The sequence below is a fragment of the Athene noctua genome, chromosome 12, assembly GCF_965140245.1.
Source record: "Athene noctua chromosome 12, bAthNoc1.hap1.1, whole genome shotgun sequence".
NCBI lineage: Eukaryota > Metazoa > Chordata > Aves > Strigiformes > Strigidae > Athene > Athene noctua.
The window spans coordinates 15,250,152-15,269,444 of record NC_134048.1 but is presented as its reverse complement, the minus strand read 5'-3'; the positions used below and the strand labels follow the sequence as shown (position 1 = coordinate 15,269,444).

The 19,293-nt window shown below is 36.8% G+C and overlaps 1 protein-coding gene across 16 annotated transcripts in view; it reads right to left on the bottom strand.

Annotated features, from left to right (window-relative positions):
• The window catches only part of EBF1 (EBF transcription factor 1), a 283,869-nt gene that overhangs the window by 7,956 nt on the left and 256,620 nt on the right, over positions 1–19,293 (bottom strand). For 5 of the 16 annotated variants that reach the window (XM_074915728.1, XM_074915729.1, XM_074915733.1 and 2 more), the window contains 4 exons: positions 6,933–6,998; positions 6,158–6,335; positions 4,434–4,613; positions 780–974 (listed from right to left, as the gene is read on the bottom strand). In XM_074915728.1, the coding sequence (XP_074771829.1) occupies positions 780–974; positions 4,434–4,613; positions 6,158–6,335; positions 6,933–6,998 (619 nt within the window). Of the gene's footprint in view, positions 1–339; positions 409–779; positions 975–4,433; positions 4,614–4,980; positions 4,984–6,157; positions 6,336–6,932; positions 6,999–19,293 lie in introns of all 16 variants that reach the window. The other 11 variants (XM_074915724.1, XM_074915725.1, XM_074915726.1 and 8 more) reach the window with 6 other exon arrangements.

Sequence of the window (19,293 nt, the reverse complement as noted above, 5' to 3'; positions counted from 1 at the left end):
ATGTATTTAGGTGCTAATGCTGGAACACTTGTAATGAGAGGGGAAGGGATGCAGAAAAGGAGCAGCCCCTTGATACCAACAGTTGAAGGGGCTTTCAGAAAGGCCCTGCGCCATCTATGGAATTAATTGGCACAGAAGTACCTTAATCAGTGGAAACTAATGTTCGTCCTGGTATGAGTTAAACTGAAAAATGCTGCTGTTAGTTTGTAAAGTGTCTTCTGTTTATGAAAGGCAAAGGTTTGTGCCAAGCTCTGTAACGGTCTATTTGCTCTCAGTAGGATTTCTGCACAAGTGTACTATGACAAAGGACAAAAAGGAAGGGAAGATTGAGTGACGTACTTCAGGAGAAGGCCAGCCCCTGGAGAGACCCTGCAGTGGAGTACTTGCTAGAGTCCACAAAAGACTGGTCTGATAAAGGACGACAACAGGGAATAAGAGAGGAAAGAAAGAAAAAGGATGGTATTAGTAAGCTGAAATATTACTCGTTTTTATCATAACAGTAGGTCTGTGCTTTAAAAGACACAGCCTCTCAATTCAGCAGTATTAGACGAGTTAGAGATAGGGTGGTTGCCAAACACCTGCGTGGTACGAGGTGGGCTGGTGGTGGAGTCCAGTTACTCGTTACAGGAGAAAACTTTAGGACAGAGACCACCAGGGATCCCCCACTGTCCTCTATCCCCTTTGACATGACAACTCAGTGTTGCTTAGAGCCTCTCAAGGCACTGGGAACTCACGGTTTTGAGAGCAGCCATCTGTGCTCCAGACTTGGTTTCACTTACCTTGCAGGCTATTGCCATTGGTGCTGGTGCAGGTGGGAGGAGGAGAAGTTTGTGGTCTCACGACAGGCGCAAAAGCACTCTTCTGTTTCACCGCTGAGACCATGTTGGCTGGTGAGAAGGAGAAAATCCCAGAGGAACTGCTACAGTTTGAGGGGAGGCTAGTGGACGAGGCCATTGTCGGACTTGATGGCACAACTAGAGGAAAAAAAGACCCCCCAAAAGGCATTCCTTAGTATTAGATAATAAGAAGGCTGCAGAAACACGAGAATTCTGCTTCCTGGATGCACTATGTCTAATTTCAAATGGCCAACGTCTTTACTGCAGTTAGATTCCTGGTTGTTCACAATCACCATCAGTCATCACCGGAAACCCACTTGTTTTGTTTTGCAGGTGTTCAGGAGCAGTAATTCTAGGAGCTCTTAAACACTCCCTTAATTCTCTGTAACTGCAACTCTTTAGTCTTTTTAACTTGGGAAGGTTTGAGTTTTGAACTGGCCTCCAAAACTAGAATTTTAAGACGTGCTTTCCTTGTAGCAAGATGACTCCAGAAAGACCTGTAGGCTTCCAAGAAAATTTGCAGAAGGTAGAGAGTTTATTGGTGACTCAGACAACCTGCTTGTCAAAAGTCAGCAAAAATGGTTGTGTTTCTTTCCTCTCTCAAACCTTGCAAGAACTAGGCTTTAAAAGGAGTTATCCCAAAATCTGTGAATACACACACACACACACACTCACAATCACTCACTCACTCACGGAGGCTGTCCAGCATGAAGCAAGCAGTGAGATGGCCACTCTGACAGTTTTTTACTCCTTTGGTCTCCTGTGACTAGTGTTTTCAGTGTCTGTTGCGCAAAAAATGTGCATATAACTGACAGAAATCATGCTTTTCTTTTATCTCCCAGTGGGAGAAACTAATAAATCATTCTCACAATGGCCACAGACACTTTCTGTGTTATAGCTACTACTACCAAGTCAGTCTCCAGCTTCCCTGTATCCATCAGCTTTGGAAAGTTTCTGCTGTGAGGACTTCCCAGGAATTCTCAGTGACATGAAAAACAGTCAGATGTCTCACAGGACCATTTGATTTATGCACAGGAATGGAACTGGCATTTCATATCTCACCCGAGATGGATAATTTTGAAAATGAAAGTCTATTTTATAATGGTCAAGACAAATAATTCTCTCAGAGGATCTATGACCAGCATCTGAACAGTCAATATAACATTCTCATTCAGAGCCATCGACTGGAATCTCAGCTGGAATAGCTAAGCAATGAAGCCATTCTGGTACACATCGGATGAAGATCTGGCTTTAACTACAAGACTGAATAAAATCAGTCTTCAGTTTTTCTAAGAGTATAGACATGAGGCTCTCCTTTTTTTTAGGGACTGAACTGATTGTCCAAAATGCAAACTTGCTACATAGGAGGTTCAGTTTTAAAATAAATATATCTTTAAACCATTATTTAACTCTATAGTGGGATAAATATCTTTGGTTCATATATTTATCATTGAGGTTTAAAGTGAATTTATTTTCACAAAAATAAAGCCCACTACTTTTATATTCAGACAGCACTGCCAGCTTCTCCTCTTATCCAACAAAAACAAGGAAAGGACCAGTAGTAAGATCCCATACTTTCATTCTTGTCCTGTTTAGAAACTGCTTATACACATGAGGGGGCTATGAATAATTACATATTATAGAGTAAAATTCCTATCATCTGGGCTTTGAATTATTATTTTATTTGCATTTATGTAGATAAAAATCACCCTATTTAAGTTCTTATTTGAGAATCTGATATCATATTTGTTAATACTGAGGAAATCAATTAATGGAAATTAAATGTTCAAAGTTTCACAGTCTGACAGATACAATCTTAGTCTGAAGTCACTCTATGTCTGGAAGTACTTGCTAAGGGAGAGCAATCAAAGCACCTAAATTGAATTGCTACTATACAGCAATTAGTTTATTGATTTAATTAAGAATGCCACCTTTTAATTTTCAGGTCATGATTGAAGCATTTTCTGATTCAATGGATTAGGCATTAGCAGAATGACAGATCTACCAAGAAAACCTCCCAAAATATAACTAGAATAGAGAACCAGGGCTGGAAAGTGAAGTGCTATTCTAAAGAGGACTTGTTCATAAATATGAAATAATATGCTGCTAGGGTATTTTAAATGCATTACTGGCATCTGCTTCCAAAAAGAGATGTCTCATCAATCATGTTATATTATGAATTCAGAGTGCGCAGATTCTATGACAGTAAATTCAACTTAATAAGTAAGGTACTTTGTAACATTACATGTTACATTATTATTAGAGTACAAAAATAATAACTGGTTAGCACTTCCCAGGTTATAAGTACTAGTTATGTGGGTAAATATTTTCTTCTAAATTTGCAGCAGCTAAGAAGCCTTGGAGGTAATTTTTAAAATCAGTTACTATCCCTTTTTAATGCTGAACTTTAGCAATGCAATTCAAAAGAATCCATTACTGATGTTACACCACTGAACATAAGATTTGCTGCGTAAACCTTGTTATGTTCAGCAGTCCGTTCGTCCTGTCCATGCTAGGGTCTCAGACTATAAACCTATTTATATGACAAGACCTTCTGGCCTGATTTTGCTAGCAGCTTTCTACAAATGTCAGTGGAATCCTTTATGCCACATGAGTAATGTCAGAGGAATTGGGCAGGTCCTATTCATTTAATTTTCTCATGTGAATAGGGACTACTGAGCTGTGTGAGCAGCTGCAGTAGAGGTTCATAGGCCTTTGCCAATAGAAATGTATTTATACTTAAACAGGTTACTAAACCTTTAATATCAAAATGCAGAAAGTTAGTTCTACACATAAATATTTCCATAACTGGGACTGTAGACCATAGGCTCTTTATGCCCTGGAATGTATGATTTGTATGACTTACATCTTTGTGGCATTCACCATACAGACACTAAAACACAAACTCTAAGAGACATTGTCACATTTTACTGACTAATATTAATCTCTCAGTGAAGTCAATATCTGCTTACAAACCAAATGGAGCATAAGCAATCAAGATTAGGCCCAATAGTAATTTATAATTTCTATAAAGGTTATGAACATATTATTTACTGAAGGGTCTTGGAAACATCATCATGCAGCTTATGGAAATGTCAGTGTTATTAGAATAAACTTTTCTGCCCTTCATATCTTACAGCTAGAAAAAACTATTTTCCTGCAGCAAATACCCTTAGTTTCCTTTCACAGCCACTGCAGCAAAAAGGTGTGTACTGACAACTGACTTCTGAGCAGCTCCAACGGACATTAAGGCACTTGTGCCATCCTTGCTTTCTAGCAACGTTGAGGACGCCATTTCTTATTTACTGAGTATAAGGTAAGTTATGAAAGTATCAGCCCAAATCATGAAAGACATTATTCTTTTTAAGCTCTTGTGTGACTCAATAATAATCATCATCATCATCAACAGAGAAGAGCATTGCTGGCAATACTAATGTCTTCAAAGTGCTTCAAAGGTCAGTGCCTTGGAGAGAAGAGAAAGGACCAAGCTTTCTTTCAAGTGCTCAAAATAGTAACTAAATATTGAGTATCACAGAAAAGTCACCATCTCCTTCCAATGAAAATGTGCAAGAGACAGAAAAACCATATAATACTCACTGGCATAGGGAGAATTGGCAGCAGATCCATTCAGGAAGGTTGGAGAACCGCCTAAATTTGACATTCCAGCATTCCCATAGCCATTCATGCTTGTTGTGACAGAGTTATAATTTGTCTGTTGAGGGGTGGTGCTTGGCACATAGCCATGAGGTGACACGCTGCTTGAGTTGCGAGTAAAACCTTTTGTGGGGAGGGAATACATTTAGAAATTGGTATTAGCCTGAGAACAGTTTCTTACACAAACAGCTAAAAGCAAGTAACTGGGCTACCAAGCCAGCAGCCTAGTCCAGCCATGGTGTGCACAGGGAGGGCTGGGACTGACCACCACTACCACCAGGTAATCCAAATTGTGAACCCTCACTGCCTAGGACACTGCTGATGGGACCACAAAGCGGGAGGAGGGAGGCTACAGCCTTCACAGCTCCTCAGGCAACCCCTGCCCTCAAGCAAAGATTACCACTGGGTATGATAGGAACGCTCACTCTAAAAGAGCTGTTTGTAGGAAATGGAGTAAACATGACCTACATTTTCAAATCGGAGTACATACCGACTTAAGGTATGTTAAAAGCATATGATTGTTACCTCTCTTCTGATGCTGCTCTCACTTAACGCATCTCAGATTAGATGCTCACTGCACACATTAGGAAATGTAGGGTGTATCTCTCAAAGTAGTGGGATATCCGTAGTCTCCTGGCCCTGGTCTGTTCATTATGTTGGTAGAATATGAGTATCAAATTTGGCACTGAGCTAAAATTTGTATCTCTACCTATTTCTGGAAACATTTCCAGAAACTCATATCCAAATATCCAAAAATGAAGATTTGTTTCTAGAAGCACAGAAATACAAAATGCATCTTCACTCCTAGAAGAATAACTGCCAACTTTTCTTCCTACCACACAGTACATCTATAAAATATTTTAATTTAAAAGGTTTGGGTTTTTTTGCAGTGTAATGCAAAAGAAGTTTGTCTGCCCCTATAGAAAACAGCCTCATTCTAATACTTTCTCATTAAACTGAATTTTTAAGTTGGATAATAAATAGAGCTGAGCAAAGGAGAGGGGAAAATGCAAAAGGCTTTTACAAAAATGTTCATTTTTTTATTTTTAACTGTAGGAATTCAACCAATTAAATCAATCGATTTTATACAAATTGAAAAGCACTTTATTTGAATAATTGGAGAAGCTCTGAAAATGTCTTCATAAATATTTCTATTTTTTGCTAGTTTCAAAATTTAGGAAAGTCTCAAAGTCTGAAAAAAAATCAGTGCCAATATTATGTCTCTTGAAAAACCAAACCAAAAGTATTTGAGGGATACTTTTGTGTTATAAAGAAATGATACACAGGGCCTAGACAGAGAGATCAGCGATGCTCAGGAAAATATACAAGCAAGTACTTAACATTAAGTACATGCTCAAGACAATAGAAATCCTTTTAAAATTAGTGGGATTTAAACACAGATATAAGTGTTATTCTGAGCAGAAGCAAAAGCTATTTAGATATCTGCAGAAGCACTTTTCCCGAATTAGGGGAAAAGTCACTAAAGAAAGCCAAATCTCATGACAGTATTGTGTCATTCAAAGGTTGTGCATATGTGTGGGATGGAGTCTGTCTAGACGTGCTCCTAGCCTTCAGCTTTGAACCATCACTCTTTCACTGCTCGGCACGGTTCCCTGACTTTTATCAGAAAAAGTTCATAGAGAGAGGAAGACGAGTCTTCTCCTGACCCTGATTGGTGGCTTGTGAGGCTTCAGAAACATTGACAGCTAGTTGACCACTAAAGGAATTCACTCCCATCATTCCTGCATGGACTGACGTGTTAGCAAGGGCGGGGAGCTGGTTGTGATTGCGGGGGACACTGTAGAGTGCTTCTGCGATGTCTGCTGCTCTTTTCAGGATTATTTCCTAGAGGATAAGAAGGGGGAAAAAAAAAAAGAAAGAGTTAGCAATATGACTCTGACAAACCTTTTCTTACATGCTAAAATGAAACATTTCCCTGACCAAAGGCAAAAACTAGATGATATGCTTTCTAAACCAGTTGGCTGACTGATAGCTAATGCTTATAAGATTTGCTGTCTTCGTGATACATCCTGACATCTGTGTAAGAGAGTTGGAAGTTTCAGTCCCAGCAGCCACGCTTCTGTATAACAAGACCAACTGGCAGAATGGGGCTGGAGCCTAGGCTTACTCCACCTTAAAGCTATCTTTAGGGTAAGATTGAAAAATCACAGGTGGCAAGACACAATGCATATCATTGCCCATATTATCTGTGAATACCTGGTGAGAGTGGGCAAATGCCTCCGGGGTTAATAACATGTTGCTTTTACGAGCACTAAATTCACACCCTTTAAAAAAGAAAACAAGCAAATGAACCCCCAATCCAGATATGACATTACCCTCCATATTTAGTCTTGTCTCACATTGTACACCTTTAGCCCCTGATCTATCTATACATCTATGAAATAGCCATGTTTTAGAATTGCTGAAGTAGAATGCATTTACCTGGTTATTATGTGGCATACCATAGAGTGCTTCTACTAAATCAGCAGCCCTCTTAAGTATTACTTCCTGTCAATATAAAAACAGATGCATTCCTCTGAGTTCAATAAACTCCTTGTGGGGGAAAACAAATATTAGAATCTTTTATACTCTTCTATTAGTTGCACCATGTTTTCTGTTGGTTTTTTGTTGGTTGTTTTTTTTTTTTTTTTCTCCCACCAGGTACACCTTAATTGTAACAACTCTCAGCAACCACTGACTGGTGTTAAATCACTAGTTCATCCTATTCACACACACACACGCTTAATCAAGTCAAAAGGTGAGAATCATTGGTGCTGCAAAATAAAATACATCACTCAATTGTCTCTACCATCTGCACTATAAACCACTCATCGGTTTATTGCAGAATACAATCCTGAGGTCATTTACTAGATTACTGCAATCAATGTCATTCAGAGCATGTTATGAATCCCTTCAATGTGTTTATTTTTTTCTTAATTGGATACTGCAGGAATTGTGACCTTACCCAGCAGGCCACATTCAAAAGATATCCAATCAGTCCTATGCTACTGGTAATGTAACCTTTCAACTTCTTTAGTTTGTACCCCAATATGGGTCAGGGTAGGATCCATGTACATAAAATAATGCACAAGAAGTAAACACATGACCCAGTACGGTGCAGCTTCCTGGAAAAATTCCCTGCATGGACAGAAGAATTTAAAACAGTCTAGGATTTAGTTTGTCATCTGGGGCAAATTTTCTTTTCTACATTTTCTTATTTGTTCCTTTTCACTTAATATTTCTTAGAGTATTTTAAATTGGCAGTCATGTAATAAAAGCATTTCCTCTGTTCTTACATGTTACAGCGTGGAAAAATCTCTATGAAAAATCCTGATAGACAATGTAAAAATGCATTGCAGAATTAACCCAGAAGATTTTTTTTCTTTTATTCTTTCAAAGCATCTAGCAGATTCCCGATTGCCTGATCAAAACCAGTTGAGACTGTCTGTTGAGTAAAACAACATATTTTTGTAATTCCCAGCCCATAAGTATTGCTCTAATATACTAACATGATGCTATTCACCACAGTATATTACTGCAGGTAGCTTACAAAAATAGTACAGTTCTAAGGTTCTTACAGTTTTCTACAAAGTTAAACTTTTAAACTTAAAATATTTTACACAATAGCCATATTTTATACCAAAAAGAAACAGTAATGCTCAATTTTCATATACTGTAGACTCTGATCAGAAAATAGAGATATAATTGCATTCATTTTGCTGTCACCATAACCTCTTCAAAAATCCTTGAACAACTCTTCAAATGACAAGCTTTTAGATGCATATTAGCATTTTTTTCAATTTTAAATTCTCTATAATATAAGATAAAATAGTTGTCATACTGCAGTAACTACTTATGACATATATAATGTCCTAAATTCAAAAATGAGATGGAGGATTTTTGTACTCCCAGTAAACATTTAGGCTTGCTTTCTGCTGCACACACCCCTCTCTCAGAACACACATTTAAATTATTTTGCACATATGAAGTGAGATGTAATATATAATTGATGGATTTTTAAAACACGGCATTTGAAACAGATTCAGAGGAGTTAAGTTGCTACAGCCTTCTTCTGGTGTTTTGGTTTGGTTTTTTTCTGTTGTGGCTGTTGTTTTGGGCTTTTTTTTTGTGCAGCTTGACCACAACAGTTAGTAGTATAATCATGGACAGACAGACTACAAACAACATCCAGTACAATCAATCCTTGTTGCTTTACCAGAATCATCTGAACACTGAGCTGCCCTTTTTGCCTCATACTGAAGATACAAACTAGAGAAGAACAGAGATGCTACTGAAAAATGTTATCTTTTTCAAGCCATGATTTTAGGTGGAAAATTACTGCACAGGTGTTTGACTTTGCAAACTACGATTTATTTCACTTCAGTAGAAATTGTTTGCACTATGTATTTCACTGATGGAAAATTAGAATGTGATACAAAGCCTACAAACTGCTTTAGAATATTGTTAACCTAAGCTGTCATTATGCCAAATTACTAAAAAAAGAGAAAGTTTAAATAGTCATTTCTACTCTGCCTGACTAATCATAGTTACTTATGTAATGCTGAGCTAAAAACCTTAGAATGCATCTAAAAAGAGATTGAAGACCATGTTAAAAAATGAGGTAATTACATGGACTCTTACAGCCACTCTACCTAATATTAAATACAATCCAGTTCTTAAACATTGGCAGTTCTTTGATACCATATCATATTGCATGTAAATAAAGCTAATTATCATGATGGTTTATTGAAATATGCTTGACAAGTAGCATTCCATTTTCCTAGCGAGTCAACAGTTATATTTTTTCCAACATTTTCAGAGTCTGTAAATCTGAGTTTCAAACTTTATCTAACAGTATTTTCACACAATAAAAGCATTTTTTGTTTATGACATTTTCAGATCATACAAAGTAGATGTTTCACAAAAACTCCTGTGTCAAGTAGTGGTATCTTCTACTCCAGAGCTGACGGTAGTTCCTATAGACACAAACTAGCTTTAAAAATGCACAATAAAATGCTACTACAGACATGCTCAAGACATTAACTTCTTGTTTTCTGAATGCATCTTAAACCCTTTGCAGCTCTGCTTAAATTACCATAGAAGCTACTGTTACAACTCCACATACAAAGGAGCCCCAAAAGTCCTCTATAAGTTAGAGCAACAGACCTTGCAAGGTGCTTGGATTGCGGTGACCAGAAAATTGTTCTCACCTCCATGTCATTACGCGCACAGTGAAGCAGCCCCCGAGCATGTTTGTGTTCGGGATCTAATATATTGCCTTTCAATCAGAGCTGAGAGCCACTGAACACATAGACAGAACATGACGAGCAGGTCAGGAAAGCAATAAAGATTTTACAGAGCTGTCCAAGGTGCTAAATTTACTCAATAATGGGTTTGGCACCATAGTGTTAACCTCTCATTTACTACCAGTTTGAGGGACTAAATTGAAGTAGCTGACTTCATTTACCTTGAAATGTATATTTTATGACATTATGTAAGTAGATTGAAAGGGCACTGCAGTTTTAACAATTTAAAGGCTAGAGCATGTTTAAGATGAAGCTCGAATATTTATTGTATATTGCACTTAAACTATATTGTATATTAAAATGCATTGATTAAATTTGTAAAAGGTATTATAAAAAAGGACAGCTAATATAAAAGATCTATGTCTTTTAAAATCCAATTGATGCTGCATGCTACCACTGCAACGGTGATAGATAAACAGATAGATAGGTGGACAGAGCAGCAGACAGACATATCAAAAAGTGAATGAAACTCACATTCTATAAAAAGAACTCTCTGCATAAGCTCAAGGTCTGTTATTCCAGATATTCTTTTGTTCACAGAAATTTTTCTTTGCCTTCATCTCAGATGCCTAGATTTTCATAGCAGTAAGTGGGCATCATGTAAGGTCCTTCCAATTGAATATGCAAGTGGAAATATTTCCTGAGAGAGACAGAGTTTGACTAAAGCTAATATCTAATTTATGGGGGCATTTGTCAAGAAAGATCCACTCTTCTATTAATGCTAAAAGTCTGACAGCTTTTGGTTTAGAATAAAGGACTTTGCAGCATTTAGTTAGAGGTAAAGTAAGTCTTCTCTTTTATTTTATTTCAAAGGAACATCATTTTATTTCTATAAAAATAACAATTGAGCAAATATTGAAGAGAGGAAAGATTGCTTTATTGATTAAATATGATGCATCAGAACTCTGCCCTCCATGCAGTTACACACCACAGATCCAGAGTCTGGTTTTATTCCAAACTGAAACTGATTTTCTACTGAGGGACTTTTACTTTCTTAATTTTTGAAATAGGAATGCAATTAAATATTTTGATCAAATTTTCCTCCTGAAAATACTAATGGGTGTTTAGATAAGCAAAAGAGGAGGCTGGGTAGTGGACTGCTACAACTTCGCATATTCCGAAATTACTGTAGGAAAGATTATATAAATCATACTGGAATGACGGTGCTTTTGAAGCATAAACACTGAAATGCAGACTGAATCCACTTCTGACAGAACATACCTTGAACCAACATTACAGCACTTTCCATGTTTTGTTTGTGGCATGCATTGCTCTCAGAAGGAATTCATTAAGATCATGAAACTTGCATTTCAAGTTTTATCATGTCAAAAACATTTTGTGTCAAGTTTTATCACGATAAACACATTTTGTGCCAGCTTTAAAAAAAGATGGGATATTTCTCCTGTTGACATCCGCTTATTTGTTATTCAGCAACTAGTGAAAAAAATCCACCCTGTGTCCCAAAAGGGCTGTGAGTGTAGTCAGATAAAGGGTATCTAAAGTTACACTGAGTTATTTGGCTTAAGTAACTAAATTAGATAATGTTCAAGGTACTTGTTAAATCTAAATGAATTTTGTCAAGAAGCAGCTGACCACAATATATAATACTCATCAGCCACATATTGTATTATTGAGACCACCAAAGGATTTATGTACTTGTGGAGGGCGTGGGGGGGAAGCTGTTCTAGCACACTCTGAGGCATTTATCTTATGTGTTGTCTAGATATCATATCACCTTCTAATGCTCTTTAGCATTGTAATACAAGAGAGAGCTCATTCATCTTCTGAGAGGGTACTTAGGGATGATGATGTCATTCATACTTCCTTGACTCTTATGTCTGACCTCCTGGCTCTGCCTTCTAACTTCCTACTCTCATGGCTACTTGCAAGAAAAAAACTCTTCTGCAGAGTCAAAATGCTGAACATTAGACTTCGGTTCCCTTCTCCACCTTGGAAAGGTCACATTCTGAAATTTCAATAGTCAAAAATTACAATAATTTGTGTTTAAACTTCTGTTTTTCAATTGGTGAATTTCTAAATGTGCTAATTAAGGATATGTGTTAGAACTAAGTTTTAAACATACTTAGAATTTGTCTATGCATTATATTTTAAAAGATAAAGACAAAATTGTGAACACCTGTTTCAAGTATAAAGGAAAAAACAACATTTTGGTAGAGGGCCATGTAGAAGGATGCCACAGATTTAAAATGTCAGCCATCTAGCTTGGTATACAAGCATTTCAGTCTGTCCAGAACCTACCAACTCTCCACATCTACACTGAGCACTGCATTATTGTATCATTTTCAGCAATTATAGTTTATAAAGACTCATAAAAGCCATTCAAAATGTAAAGATTCTCCATTTACTGTAAAACTGAGGGAACTATGCCAGCCTAATGGGGAGTATAAAATAACAGGGCCATTTCACTAAAAAGATATTTGTACTCACACGAAGATGAAAACTTCTCTAGCAAACAAACAACTGAATTGTTCCATATATTATAACTGAATCATACTGAAGAAGGAAACACCATACAGATATTGGAAAGACAGGAAGGTAAAATGAGAGAGAAAGACAACATACTTCACTTGAGAGACAAAAAAAAAGGTTCTGCTTACTGCTGCTTCTAGGATGGAAGTGCACTGAACTCCTGTCACTGAATTTCAATGGCAGTTTCCAGAAAGTAAGTCTACAGTGAGAGCTAGAACCTTAGCTTTTCCAAGCCATTGTAGTCGCAATCAGCCTCCACCCAAACTGAAAATCACAGCCTAAATCTACAGCACTAAAAACAGTCATGCGTGACCTTACCACCTGCTCCACAACGAGCCAACCTTATAAATAAAATATAGAAAGCCTATATGAGGCAGAAGAAAGAACAAACACTGAAGTGCAAATGTGAGCAGACATCTAGCCATAAACATTGAGAATCGATGATTAAAACACCTCTTAACCACAAAGGTGATAAATACATAGCAATAGGGAAAACACACCCTATTCAAAAGTCTGCATTGCGAATACTGCTGACAAAAGAAGGAACAAAATTATGGTGATCCCCTGTAAGTCTGTCCTTGCAAGTCTCCCATCTTACCTCTCTTATCCTCCTGTTAATATAGTGTACTTCGATACTAAAAAAAGGTATCAGCCTCCTTTTTTTAATCCACTCCACTCATGCTGCTAGTCTTTATTTCCATAAATGATGGGCACAAAACAATGGCAACAGAATTAGTAGCTAGCACAGATGTGTACTTCATCTAGATACAGAGTAGCATGGAATAAACTAGCATTAATATAGCTGCATTGGAATAACTCTTTGAATAAACTGACATTTGAGAGTCTGGATGCTCCCACCATATTATCGTCAACTGAAGCATCTGGCAAGTAATTTGGATGGTTTTGTTGCTAAAAGCTCTGGAGTTCTCTGCTAATGTTAGGTCTTTAAGTCAAAGGGAGAAGAGTGTGTATGTGAAAGCAGATATGCAGAAATAAAATCACTCTGCCAGTGTTTAAATCACCTCTTTTAGGGACTTTATCTAACAGTGATTACATGATCACATTTATGTCCCTCAGATAGCGGTAGAACTTTGATTCTCCAAACTATGTTTACAGTATGTCTTGCCCCAGACCCCTAAGTTTACCAGAAAAAAGCATTGATAGCTACCTGCAGCAACCCTTTAGTGTTGCCAGATTTTAACTCATGAAGCCCGTCTACCTTCCATGCACGCAGTGCAGGGCTGGCAGGCATTACTACATTGTACCTTCACGTCTATTCACATCCTACAACACATCAACTGGTAGCTGGTAGAGGTCAGTCATATTTGGGACTGACTAGCACTGTCATTAAGAAATCAACGCTATGGTAATTATCTGGCATCTTCTACAGCATTTCCCACAGGTTATCTTGCAAGCTCACACTGTGAGGATCTAAGGACAGATCCGCTCAGTTTGAAACATAGCGAGATCACGAAAGGAAACACATTTTTCATGCTGTATAAAAGGCTGCAGTAATGATCCCAGCATGTAAAGACCAGTTCTGCACATATTTTTCCTTAGTTATGCAATCCCATCTTTCATACTATGATCAGTTTGTCAGAGCCAGTGATTCATTAGAAGACAAAATAAATGAGTTACAAAGTAGATCATGAATGGATAATTCCACATAAACTCAATGGCTAACAAAAAATTATTCACTGACTTCCTTTACAGAAATTCCTCCGTCCCACCAGTTTACAGTGACTCATACTACTCCCATCTATCTAGACAACAAAAAGATTATTCCTGATTTATCCATGAACATACGACCAAATAAACAATAACATTAGATTCTTTTCCTCTATCTGACCTCAGAGGTTTGCCACAATGACCTAAAAGCACGTTTTGCACTCTAAATTTTCCTGATGTGCCACAGCTACCTTCAGTCCCTGAGTAAAATACACAGAGGCATGCACAAAGCAATCTCAGATAGGAATCTCAAGCATTTCTTTTTGAAAATTTACCCCAAACTATTTGTACCAGCATCTACAGTACGTTGAAACAGATGTTCATTACTGAGATTAATGAGCTTTTAGATTTGGGGTTATTTTTTTCGTTTTGCATATGTAAGATTTTCTGATAGTTCTTCCTCTGCTCTTCATAGTATTAACATTCCTATTTCTTGAAAAACAGCTGCAGATGAGAGTTGTAAGGAAAAAAAAAAAAAAAAAAAAAAAAGAGTTATTACTCAAAGTCTTCTCCTGACCATTTTATACCCATATATTTTTGGAAAACTGTCAAAGTCCCCTTATGGAGAAAGAAGAATGTTTTGAATTATTTGAAGGGTCTGGACTTAAGTAAACTTAAAAAGAATTTGGAAAAATGAACAGAGACACTAAATTCTGAGACCATCGTACAAAGATACTGCACAGGCTGTTTTAGAAGTTTTATTCTGCAGATCATATTATTGTGTCCATTAGAAAAATTCCCTGGAATACTGGAGATCAAAAAAAACTAAATGTGGCTTGTGATTTTGTGTGTGGCACAACGTAGATATCCAATTATGTATTTGTGAGAGTGAAAAATATTTTACTTGGCAAATAGACAGGCTATCTATTTTCTATCATTTGTATACATAAAGACTTTCCAAACATAAATCAAGCTGTATCACTTTTAAATTGTTCTCCCATTAGGTCAAATCTAGAATGTATTGGGTGGCATAATTCACTTGACTGCATTTAAATTTATAGAGATATATAATTATGTTCGGTATTGCAAAGCAAGAATGTCTGCTGAGTTAAATCAGCAGAGCTATCTAGCAATTAAAGTGGAAATTGTACATATGTGTTTTGTCCATTCAATTTTCAGACTGGGTCTTTATTAATGCATTTACCCATATAAATATCTAAGTATGCCAAACTAGCTATTTTCTGTAAAAAACAAGTGTTCACCTATATGCAATTAAAGATCCACTCACTTTTTCTTTTAATGAAGGGGAAAAAAAAACAACAAACCAAACAAAAAAACCCCAAACAGCATGTCATTAAGATCTGTGAAACTGTCACTTTTCTGGATTGTATGCTTCAGGTAGATAGTAGTTAGAAATTGAGAGTTCAGGTTACTTTTAATAGCAGGAAGAAAACTGAAAAATAAGACGCATTGAAATTCTGACCTACAATGATATTCCACTATGTTCTGTGGAGAGTGAGTGCATAAAAATGTTGAAATAGAGACTGGAATAACGTTGGTAGATTTTAGTATTACAGTTAAAACACTGCTCAGTCATAACCCCTACAAATGACTACTTTCACTTACATTTTATCATCGGTATAATTAAAAGAAGTCTCTTGAAAGGGGCATTCTCATTACAAAGAAGGACCACTTCAGACCCAATTGAAATGAAAAGACAGACCATAGATTAGGTGTAGATACCAAGTGGTAATTTCTAGGGAAGCATAAAATGCCAAATGTGTAACAACTATATTTTATAACTGTGTTCAAAGGACTTACGGTATTTTATTGTACAGAGGCTTTGGCTCAGAAAAACTACTTCAATGAACTGCCTCGTACCATATATTCTAAAAAAATTTCAACTTTCTCATCAGAAACAAAAGACTTTTTGCTTCTGCTACTATTATTTTTAATTTAAAGCCTTAAAAATTCATCTGAAATTATCCAAAGCAGGTATATATGTTGAATAACCATGTATTTAAGAAATCAAATTTATCTTTTAGTTACCAAGCTTTTCACAGAGGTAACACTATCTTTCTCTGTAGACCTCCACAATGTAAAATCAGGCACACCATTTTACACAATCTAGAGCTCCTTTTTCAGTGGTGAGTGGAGAGGTTACCATTGTCACCATGCCAACATATTTCATGGAAGTGTTTCAAAATTCACCACTGATTTTCCAAAATGCATCAATATTTCAGTAACATTTTTGATCATCAAAAACTCTTAGCTCTCATGCTAGTTTAAAGCTGAAAAAATGAAAGAAAATTCAGATTATCAAAATACTAGTATTATTTATTTCCTATTTATTAAAAAATACATTTACACATGTTATATTTGTCAGAAGCTCACATTTGGAAAAATTAAGCACCTCTAATCTGTAAATGTTAGGACTTCAAGAGACAAGATGCTATGTCCAGATGAAACTATGAATATAGCATTATTAGTAAAGACACTTCGGTCATCCTAAAGAGCAAAATTAGCAAATTCCAAAATTTCTGTATCTTAGATCTCCCATAATATGTGAACAAAAAATGTGTTACATATATGTGGCACTGCTTTAAAAAAATGTTTCTATGTTTTGTTTTTATTCTCCTCTCAGCAAGCATAAAATCTCTCATCTATAGTCACAAATATATTAAAAAAAATATTTAAAATAAATCCAAAACACGTATCTGTGTTTTCATAAGTAGCATGCGATTGTATGCTATTGTACTTAGAGGATATTTCAGTCCAGTTGAGTTATATCAACATAAGTTACATGATTGACTTTTACAACAGAAGGAAAAGGTTGTACTCAAACAACTGTTATTGCCTCAATGGAAAAAAAAAATCAATGAAAGTAAAATGAACAAGAGATTTTGTCTGAGTTGCAGTTAATACTACTGAAGAGCTATGGATATTAAAAGGTCAACAAATAAATTAGGCCAAGTGTTATGAAATGAATGATTTGGCTTATAATTGTATTGAGTGCAAATTGTTCACTGCCTATTAGACCAGGTAATTTTTAACCATGGTGCCTCAATTACTGTTCCATAAGCAATAATATAGTTGTAAGAGCCACCAGTTCGATCGAGTGACCTATGAGACACACCAGGACAGCTGACTTCGCTATGATGGATCACTGAGCCTGATCTCCAAATGGTGCCAAACCTTCCCTTCCCGTGAGGAGATCTCATAAAAGAAACATTACTGCTTGATTCATTTTACCAAAATGTTTGAGTTTTCAAGTGTCAGCAGTTGAGTATAGATTGTGAAGCTCTGTATTTCTTAGAAGAATTACGACAACAGGCATCCATTGCTTCCAGCACTCTCTGCTAAATGGGATCATCATGATTAGGAGGATGCTTTTTCTGCTACTCAATTGGGCTGTGTTGTGAGAAATACACGGCAATCATATTTTACATCACCACGTAAACCACTGCATAACACCTAAAACTAGGCTAGAAATGGAAACCGTAGGTGAGATTATAGACATTACTTCACACTTCTGCAATGCCCTGCATTCAAAGATCTCAAAGCACCATTTTAATGGGAACAAATTAAACTTCACAACATACTTTCTAGTAAAATATTCTCTCTCCCCCATCTTCATCAGAGAGAGCCTTAAAGCATAGCTGTTTGGTGGAAGTCACAATGGTCTATGGTTACAACCAAGGCAAGTTTTGTAGGGTGAGGTAATATCTTTTATTAGACCCACTGATACAGGCAAGAAAAGGTACAGTCAGCACACAGGGAGAAAGGCTTGGGCACCCAAAAGCTTTTCTGTTTTTTTTTTTCCAGTTATATCTGTTAGTCTAATATAAGATATTACCACTCCCTACAAATCCTGCTTGCCTTAAACAGGGAAAAAGAAAATAATCTGATACTGCTTTCATGCTATGAGGTAACATACATGGTGCTTCATGAGGAGGAAAGGCAGCAGCTGCGTCTCCCCACTGCTCCTAAGGGCATGCTGTTCCCTGGGAGCCAGGGCTTGAAATACGGCAATAAAGGTCTCACCACACTTCCCACAGGACTGGGCCTTAAAGGCCTGGAACTACGCAGTAACTACGCATATCTGCTCTCTGCCCATATATAAAACCAAACCGAAGATGTAAATGCAAATCCTGAATTGTCAAGTAATCTGTGCAGAAATGTAAGCCAAAACATCTTGCTAACATTTTTTTTTTTTCTCTTCCGCAATCTTAAAAGCCTAATTAGAATAGATTGTACCACATACAACCAAATCCTGTTTATATTGTCGCTCTGCTATATTTTTGATAAATCACTACATTCAAACAGTCTTCTGGGAGGGTGATTTTCCATTTCATCTCTCCATTGAGCAAAAAAGTGCCACGTGACTGGAGTCTGAATTTCAATTTCACCAGCATACAGTTGAACTGAATATTATTTGGCACAATACAGTATACAACTGAGCCACTAAATGGCTGATTTACTAAATTATTATTAGATGAGCTCTTGCTGTTCCAAGTGAAAGTGCAGTCACTGTCTCTCTTCATGGTGTGTTCAAATTGTTCTGTGTTTAAATATTCAGCATGAGGCTAATGTGAACTGATGAACTGAGACTACAAACATTCACTTTCAATACAGAGAGAGAGACAGAGATGCAACATATCATGTGGCCTGTGGAGGTGAAAATGATTTATATTTAAGGATGCTGCTGCCTACTTCCATTATATAAGATTTTCTTAATGAGCTTGGTGTTTGATTTAGGAGTTTGAAAAAGTAGCTAAAGAACAGCTCCAAAACAACTAGCTGTGTGGCTATGGAGGCTTCAGAATCCCAGTGAAGTGGTACTTGAGCCTGGATCTCTGTCAATAAAGTGCATGACCTGCCACCACAGTTTCATACTTTACTACCTTTTGTATTTGAGTTGCAACTTAAAAGCATCACCTGCAATTCCGACCTCAGCATCAGAATCCTAGGAAATGTAGAGGACTGAGTGCAGTGTGTAGTTCTATGACTTTCTGAGATGGGGGACATGGAAAAAAAGGAAATTTTTTTAAAAAAAAAAAAGGTTAAAAAAAGAGAAACAATTTCTTTACTGCCACCTGCTGGAGTTGACAATAACCCTTTGTCATACTAAAAGAACAAGTATCTTCACTTAGAGGACAGTTACGGCAAGCATTTAAAATACTGTGATCCCAGACACTTACAGTAGATTAGAATTTTTTATTGGTGCTGTGTTGCCATAACAACATAAAGACAGCAGATGACTTAAGCTAAGCTTGCAAAGCAAAAGGCTGCTCATCTGGCAGTTAAAATGAATACAGTTCACTTCACAAGTTCCCCAT